At 44.2% G+C, this 9,251-nt stretch overlaps 1 protein-coding gene across 3 annotated transcripts in view; it reads left to right on the forward strand.

The window, feature by feature from the left end:
* LPAR2 (lysophosphatidic acid receptor 2) overlaps nucleotides 1-8,682 on the forward strand; it is a 59,008-nt gene extending 50,326 nt beyond the window's left edge. For all 3 annotated transcript variants that reach the window (XM_061614475.1, XM_061614473.1, XM_061614474.1), the window contains one exon: nucleotides 7,418-8,682. In XM_061614475.1, the coding sequence (XP_061470459.1) occupies nucleotides 7,418-7,719 (302 nt within the window). In that variant the 3' untranslated portion in view covers nucleotides 7,720-8,682. The remainder of the gene's footprint in view (nucleotides 1-7,417) is intronic.
* Nucleotides 8,683-9,251: the final 569 nt, after the last annotated feature.

The following is a 9,251-nucleotide window of genomic DNA, read 5'->3' on the forward strand; positions in this document are numbered from 1 at the left end:
GACGTGCATGTAGTGGGACCAAGTGAAACTCTCTCTGCCTCTGCGTGTATGTCAGGAACAGGGCCAACATTATTAATATGATTGTGCCAGCCGGAGCATGCATGCAGGGTGGGCCTCCACTCACTGCTGCCACCACCCAGCGCAGCCTTGTCAACTGTGGCCTCAGTGGCGGCGGCGGCAGCTGCAGTGGCCCTTGCCAGGATTTGCCCCACCATACTGAGTGCTGGACTCAGACCTGCCATGAAGTCCTTTACTGTTATTCTTATCGAGCGCAAGGGTGGCCAACCTTTATTGGCCCAAGGGCTGCTTTTACTCTTTGCCAACCACCTGGGGGCCGCATACCAGAGGTGGCTGTAACCCAAAATGGAGATGACCTAAAATAAGCTGCCAGATTTAAAATGGGAAGTTACGGGGGGGGGAGGAAATGGGCAGTTAAAAAACAACATTTGGGCAGTTCAACAATTCAAGGCATGCAAAAGTTATATTAGGTGAGGTAAAAAAGGACTGATAATGTGAAAAGTAAATTAAGTGGTCCAGGCTCCCCTGGAACCTCAGTCCTGGATCAAGCATACCTATTTCTCCTCCCCTTGCCAAAGACACTCCCCTCAGACTCCACCACTGCTCTCCACAGAGTATTCATCAATATATCTAATAGGAAGGAGATACAACACTCTTCTGCAATAGTGCTGTCACATTCCCAGTTCTGAGGAGTTTCTCCCACTCTGTGTAGGCTTCTAAATGCCATGGAATGTAAGAAAGAAAGCATGTTTGCACACACGAGGAAAATGCACAGATGTGTTGTAGCAGTGTACACTTTGTGCCAAATTACAATTACTTATCATTGGGCAGTTCTAAGTTCTCTCTGCCCAGCCCAGCACTGTACCAACTTTAATTTTTTTCCTTTTTGCCATCACCGCCAAAATCAGTGGGGGTTTGGGAAGGGACATAAATTTTTTCTTGGGGGACTGGATCAGGCCCTTGGAGCAAGGGATAGTCACTTGATTTAGTGCCATCAATGTGTATCAAGTCTGTGGCCTGCCAGTTTTTTGCTTTATAGTGCAACACCAGCAGAAGCTTCCCCAGGAATTTATAATCTACATTTTGACTGGGGGCAAAACAAGGACAGTAATTACTTGCGCTTCATTTTCAGTTGCGGATGGGGATGAATAGGTTAGGTGAAAACCTGGGACTTTTCAGGAGAAGTGAGGAAGTTTTGAAGGAAGAGAGTTCAGCCATGATGGTGGTCAGAAAGCGCTTCAAGCATAAGAAAATGGCTAGATTTCTGCCCCTCAATCCCATCCCATAAGCCATTTGTAAAATAAATAAATAAAAATAATAATTTAATTTTTAGGCCGCCTATCTGGCCGAAGCCACTCTAGAGGTACCTTGCTTCTAGGTGAGTGGAACTGATTGGCTTGATGTGATTGTGTGGTACTGCAGTGAGAGTGGGCCACTGAGCAACAAATAAAATAAAAATAGATGGGCACATAAATGCTTTTTAGAGTGTACTCTTGGTTTTCTTGCTTCCCGGCGAGAGTCACAAGTGCATGATTGTATAAGTCTGAATGCTGGAAAACAACAAGATGGAGTTATGTTGGCATCCACAAAATGCAAGTGTGGGTTCTTGCATTTGCTTGTTGTCTAAGCTGACACACGTGTGGATGCTAGCAAAGCAAATTCAGATTCTCAGTGCTGCTAATGTTGATTTGGGGGTGGGGGTGTCTGCACAGGGCTTATGCGAGTGGGCTCTCTGTGCCACCTGACGCCTACATTTGGCCAGGTATGCATAATGCTACTGGAGGCTAAACACATGAGAGTGGGTGTGCTTAGACTCTGTCTAGACACCCCCTTGAACACGTGGAAGCTGGGCGTGGGAACAGCAAGTCGCGATCCTTATTTTCCCTCTCCGCTCATAAATAATCTATCTGCATCTGTGTTGGAATTGCTTTTTAATATGTTCTTAAACTTTCTTTAAAATATTTTTAATCTTAGAGATGTTTTCATAGCTTTTTTAAGTAACATTTTTGAAGATGTTTTGTTTTAATGTTTTTAGTGTTTTTGTTTGCTGCCCTGGGCTCCTGCTGGGAGGAAGGGTGGGATATAAATCTAATAATAATAATAATAATAATAATAATAAATTTGTACACACTTTGGTTCTCTGTGCTGGACTTCTATCATCCATTTTGCTCCTGTCCATTCATTCCTGTTGTACCTTTCCCCATTCTGCTCCTTATGCCCTGGTCAGCTGCTGGACCAGCATCTGCTCTCTGTTCTTCAAACCATCTCCAGCCTCTCCTCTTCTGCCTAAGTTTCCATGGACCATCAGTGGCTCGTCTCCTTCTGTGCTTTCTGCCACTAGTTTAGTTTTTTTTAAAATCTTTCATTTTGATTCTAATTTGATTTAACTACAACAACCCAACTTGTAAGGGTTACATTGAACAATGGCTGTCCCAAGGCCGCTTTATGAAGTGAGTGGGTTTTTGGATAGGGCTATGCAAGGATTGGGGGTGGGGTGGGGAGGAAGGTTTTTTTCCTCCTTCCCTTTTCAGTTAATTTGTTTTAGGTTGTATTTATTTGTGTATGTATTTCAATTGGAGACCCCAACAAGGTTCTGATGTCTATAATTTTGCCATCCAGATAGCATGAAAATTTCAGACATTCTGCTCCTCCTCACTAGCCATCAGACTTGCCAAATTACAGATCCACCAGTCAAAAGAGCCACTGTTTTATAGGCAATTTTAAAAGGTGCACAGGTAGTCTGACTGCTATCTGTAGTAAATGGGGTTTTCCAGTACATCACTTTTCTTTCTCTGTGACCTTTCTATGAACTGTATACATTCTATACTGTTTCTAATGTAAAACATCTCCTTGAATCAAAGCAATTGAAAGTGAGTGGGAAAACAAAATGAATGAATTCTTGTTTTCATTAAAAAAAAAAAGAAAAAAGCCCAAATGGGACTCATTTCATTTTAAATACATTTTTAAAATGATTACACACCCCTGGTTTTGAATGTTTGGGTTTCACACAGCAAAACCCAGCGCTGTGTCTGTCCACTACATCAGCGGTTTCTGGACCCTGGTTCCCAAGAACAGTTAGCTCCCAGAGAATAGGCTATGAAGCGTTCCTCAGGAAGAAGCCATGCTTTCAAGTGTAGTGAGCTGAAGCCTGTGAAACTCCCTCTCAACTGAGATTAGAGAGTCACCCTCCTTGTCGAACTTTAGGCTTACAACTAAAACTTCCTTATTCCAGTAGGAATTTAAGACAATGTTTGGTTTTATGATGATTTTATTTGTTCTACTGTTTTTATGTATGGCTTGTTTTTATGCACACCACTTAGAAATGCAAATGATTAAGCATTATATAAATGTTTTAAATAAATAAAGGTAACCAAGTTTTACTCAAAGCCCGCTTGCTGCTGCTACTGGTGTTACCATAGGTACATGTTCATTCTTGTAAAATTTCTCCTTGTACTTGCAACTTGCGTTTCTCATGTAGGGAAGGTGGGGCCAGATCCCGGGTTCCTCCATAGTTAGTGGGCCATTTTGACATCAGTCACCTTATGTTACTATGGCATCCGGTGAGCCATTTTTCCTTTGTAGTGTGGCAAGCCGAAGGTTACTGCGCATCAGCCCTGACTTCAAGTGCTGCTATCTGCAGGGGTCAGCTCCATTGCTCTTAGCAGTGCCACCAATCTTAGCAAGCTTGACATTGCCTCTGTTTTCAGTCTCCGCTTCAGTCTCCGCTTTCTGCTGGGTTTGCCCACCTCTCTAGTCTATGCGTAGTTGGGAGCACATTGTAAGGCATCTCTACTTGCCCCTCACCTGATGCCGCATATGATGTAAGGTGTGGGACAGGTGGGCATTGTTTGGGGAAACGATCTTGCAAGCCAAATTGGGACCCGGGCTTCATTAGCCCATGGACTGGAGGTTCCCCATGCCTGGTGTAGGGCAATGGAGGTCCAGCAGCCCGGGCCATTCTCAGTGTGAAGACTATACCCTCATGAGCAGGTGTGTGGTACCCTTGGCCCTTCAGATGCTGCTGCAAGACAACTCCCATCAGCCCCAGCAAGCATGGTCAATGGCCAGGGATGATGGGAGTTGTCGTTCAACAACATCTGGAGGGCCAAAGGTGCCACACACTTGCTCCAGAATATGCCTCAGAGTGTTCCACAGCATGTAGGAGTTCCATGGCAAATCCAATGTGGAGTGTCTTCCTCAAAGGCCGAAAGGCTGAACATCAGTGCACTGTTCCTGCCCCATCTTGCCCCCCTGGGCTCCTGCTGGGAGGAATAATAATAATAAATAAATCTAATAATAAATAAATAAATAATAATAATAAATAAATCTAATAATAAATAAATAAATAATAATAATAAATAAATCTAATAATAAATAAATAAATAATAATAATAAATAAATAAATAATAATAATAAATAAATCTAATAATAAATAAATAAATAATAATAATAAATAAATCTTGGCTATTTTAGTGCTGTCATTTTTTCCTTCATCTTTAGGCTATCTTGGATCATAAGCCTTTTAAGTGGCGGCAATGTTTTTAAATTTGCCTCCCTGGCTTCATATATATGTCAATAGATGGTGAGAAAACTATGGTCATTTGAATAACTGGGTTTTTTTTTCTTTGTTAAAGATGAGGCCAAGGTTTGAAGTTGCCTTGTTTCAGTAAGCCACAGTTACAACTAACCTGCTACTGTGCTTTCAACAGATTTCTTGATGTATATAGCAATTGGCAGGTTACACCTTTTGCTGGATAGAAATAGTCATTTTCACTTACTTAATAGCTGCGCAACAGCTGCTGCTAAAGGTGCATGTGAGTAAAGCGCAATAAATGTTAGCAACTCTAATATAGCTTTCTTGGGCTTCTCTTGGTCTAATAAAACTCTCTCTGTGATGTACTGCCAGTGACAACAGTCCCTTTTCTGTAGCGTATGCTGTAAGCCTATCTGTCTGGGTTTGTATGAGTTTCAATAGAAGGCGCTCCATGAGTGTTTGCTCAAGGATTGATGCATTGATATGCAGCAAGGAGCCTGAGGGAAGGCAGAATGATCCTGACCTTTCTTCTGGAGGGGATATGCGGGAAGTTTTCAGATAAAGCCCTTTGCTGGATGACAGTCGTTGGGTATTGCTGTAAGGTGACTCTTAGTAAATGCACCCCATAATCAGTGTTTAAAATATTAAAGGGATCAATATTCTAACTCATAAAGTTGAAAAATAAAACCTAATCTTGTGATGGTTAAAAAGTCCTTCTCATTGTGGCTGTCTTCTGTAATTTCTTAAGGGTACTGGGAGTAGTAGCTCTGTGAGGAGTACAGTTTGGGGGAAGCCGTGCATGTTAAATGTATGGTGTGTACGCAGCTACAGTGGAGTGCTACCTTCCAGAGTTCCAGCCACCCATGCCTTTTTCTAGGACACTCCATTCCATCCAGCACCCGTTTCCTCCGTCCAGCAATTGGACAGCATGTCATGATCACAGATCATGCTCAGTCCTTATTGGGCTAGTTTTTTCCCTTACATTGTCTTGTTTTTATACTTCTGGAAGCCTGGGGTTTTCCTCGAGTTTGCTGTTGCTTCCCATGTTTAATAACCTGGGCCTGCCACTTGTTGAAACTTGAAAGCCATTTGACAAATTGACTAAGATTCCTTTAGCCAGTGGGCAGGGCACTCCTGCACATGTCTGCTCAAAAGTAAGCCCAATTGAGCTCAAGAAAACTTAAACTCCCAGGCAGGTATGTAGGTAGGATTGCAGCCTAAATCTGTAGATTTGTGCATATGAAAAACAAATGGGGAGGGAGGAAGCATTATTTGTATGCGACACAGAAGGCATCTAGTTCTTGCAAAAGGATGAGGAATGCCTCTTATTGTAGCTACTGAATATTAAGAACAATTTAGCTTTTTTAAAAAAAAGATATGCCTGATTAATCTGGGGCGTTTTAAATCTTCTAAAGCTGACAGTCAAATGATTGGCTATACATTGGAGTCTGTCTTCTAACAGTCGCCACTTGGTACCTAGAACTAGCAGCTTTGATCCAAAAGTTGGGTGCTGTCCCAAGGAATAATTTGTGTGTACGAGAGACCATTCAGATAGCATGTTCCTGAGCAGCAATGTGCTTGTGATGGTGCACTCTATATGCTCTGTGTGGTATGTGGGCTGACCATACTGGTCCGTCAGGAACAGAGGAGAATCTACTTGGTGCCAAAACTGTAGCACAGCCTGTCTTCCTCCAGTCTGTTGTTGCTGATGGATGGGGCTCTCGTGCCCTTGACTTCAGCATGCATATACCTGCGCTCTCTGCAATAGCTGTATCCCCTCCTGTCTCTGACATGACTACAATTTCAGAAAAGCCCAAGGCCAGATTTCATCAGGCTTCAGCCTCCTAGGTGCCCTGCCCTAAATGTTGAGCCTGAGGCTGCTCTCTGATGGCGGCTCAGCAGCATCTCTGGAAATAATGACCCTTAGATGAGCTCCGTTGGGGAAAAGAGGGAGGCTGAAGCAGCAGGGGAGGCATTAAGAGTGAGTGGCTGGATGACGGCTTTAGGGGGAAGGATACCCAACTGGTTGGTAATGACCTGCAGCTGACAACAGGGTGGGGTTGAGTAATAAATCTAGATTGAGCAGAAAAAGAGAGTCACCTGGGAGGGTTGTGTGGTAACTTTACAGATACGCTTATCTGTGTTTAGGGGAGTGTGGCCGGATGTTTGTGGCTTTGAGGGGTGAAGATGCCTTTTTTCATGCTGTCAGAAAGTTTTTCTACTTACGTCTGAACATCAGGCTGCTGCTGTGAAGGCACAAGTGCCAGGTTTGGATCATTTTTCTGGTCAGTTGGCAACCCTGCGTTAAGGCCTGCAACTTCAGTGGAGCTAGTATCGGGCCCCATTTTTGGGGATAGGTTTAGGAACAAATTGCACAAAAAGTAGTGCTTAAAACCTCCCGCCAGCAACACTGGTTAAAGGCCATGAAAGTTTGATGTGCATGAGAAGGGATTGAGAGTTCAAGTCTTCTAAAGTTTACCCACCACCTGCCTAGGATCGCCAGGTGGAGAAAAGAGGACAGGGATCCTGCACCTTTTAACCGTTATGTAGAAGATGGAATTTCCACCCATCAGCTGACATGACACACAAGAAAAAAGGGATGGGGAGGGAGAAGGAAAAGTGCAAGCTTTAGACTCTGGTTCTTAAAGTTACCGGTCTCATTAGAATCAATGGGAATGGAAAGAATTGAAATGCCATTAGCAGGACTCTGCTTCTGCTACTTTCAGAGCAACAAGGCAGCAGCTAATTGTGTGTGAACTTCCACCATAAACATTTTTCACATTTTAAAAAGTGCTGTGCGTATCATTCCTTGGAGTTGGGGACTTTCTTCAGAATTCTAATGGGACTCCTCTCTTCTATTCTTAGGTGCTTTTGTTATCTGCTGGACCCCTGGACAGGTGGTGCTCCTGTTGGACGGCCTCAATTGTAAAAGTTGCAACGTGTTAGCCGTGGAGAAATACTTTCTGTTACTGGCCGAAATAAATTCACTCATTAATGCCATCGTCTATTCCTACCGGGACAATGAGATGCGCAGCACCTTCCGGAAGATCCTCTGCTTTGCCTGCTACAGGATGCCAAAATACTCACCTGCGTCTGTCAAGTTCAGCACCACTGAGCATAGGATACTGCCTCAGAACGGGCATCCAATTATGGACTCCACACTCTAACTCGGCTACTTCCAGGCTCCTTGCATGCTGGTTGTCTGAAGCCAATTCTTGATAGTTGATGGCAGGCCTGCCTGTCTGAGACTAGAGACCATGGTCTGTAGTGGCCGCAGTGTGACTGGGGGATAGTGCTGTGACCAAGGTTGTCGTCCAGGGTCTGTAGGAGACATTATTGTACCTGTGGATTTGTCAGTGGCTGAGGGCAGCAGTCTTGGTCTGTAGCACCATATTTGTGATGGTGTGCATGCCCCCCCCCCCGGACAGATGGTGCTGTGTTGCGACTGTAGATGATCATGTATCTGAGATACAGTGACAATTCCCAGAGCCAAGGAATTTAATCAGCACACTTGAATTTAATCAGCACACAGCTTGAGAGGCACCTTAAAAACGCTGTTGTGTTCAGAACTGGTTTGGGCCACAGCTTCTTAAAGGTGTGGGCCTTCTTTTTCTTCCTTCTGCAGGCTAACAAGCAAGCGTTGCTCTGTCTTCTAACAGACCATGGGTGGCCCCTTAAGACAAACTTTAGTTTTTCTAGTCCTTAAGCACACAAATGTTTTGGACAGTCTTTGGAAAAATGGTGGAACGAAAACACTGAGATACATGCATCTCTGTTCTTGTGAACTTCTATTTTTAACAAACTGTGTCGATTCAGTTGAGGGGGCATCTCCTGCCGTGCCAAGGCACTCATCTAAAAAGCATCTGTTCAGGGTGAAGAACTTGCTGGCCTAGCCCTTTCAGTATTACTGCCTTTTTGGCGTGGCCATTCTAGGGCTAAGATCCACTCCTCCTGCTGCTGCAGGAACTCCCTGTGCATCTGTTACAACAACCTAAGTGGCTTTCTCTCCTCAAAGAGATGGCCCAATTGCCTGTTGCCCATGGTAAAAATTAGGTTGGGTGAAAGGTCTCTTCTAGCTGGACACAGATACTACAGCAGGAATAGGCAAGAATTAAATATGCAAAGAGCAATTTACCCTGTTTTGTTTTTACTGTTGGTGCTTGGAGTTGGAGTGGCTGGCTCAGGGGTCAGCCAGTGTGATGCCTTCCAGATGATGTGGGACTATAGCTGCCATCATCCCTGTCCATTGGCCATGCTAGTTGGGGATTATGGGAATTGTAGCCCAACAACATCTGGAGGACACCATGTTGGCCACTCCTGACATAGCTGATGATCATAAATACTTTAGCTTCCTGGGTGTCCTCTTCTGCCCAGGATTTGCTTACTCCTCAGCTGTAGGAAATTAACCCTTGCATTCTTGAAACCGAGGCACAGTGTCCACATAGAGGAGTGGTGCCATCACAGAAGTTTTGTCTGTGCAAAATGCTCTTGTTTTCCCATGAGGCTTCGCCATGGCAATGAGTTGTTTTAGAGTCAATTGGTAAGGAAGTCAGATCAGGAGTCTTGTTCCTGTGCCTTGAACAACTGCATGGCAGGCAAAACATTGGCATCGGACCCCCCCCCCCGCTGCCTCTCGGCAGGAAGCTGGCTGTGCTACAAGAAGATTCAGCTGCTCACCTCCTTCCAGCTGAACCCTGAA

Source organism: Rhineura floridana, chromosome 3, assembly GCF_030035675.1.
Source record: "Rhineura floridana isolate rRhiFlo1 chromosome 3, rRhiFlo1.hap2, whole genome shotgun sequence".
Classification (NCBI taxonomy): Eukaryota; Metazoa; Chordata; class Lepidosauria; order Squamata; family Rhineuridae; genus Rhineura; species Rhineura floridana.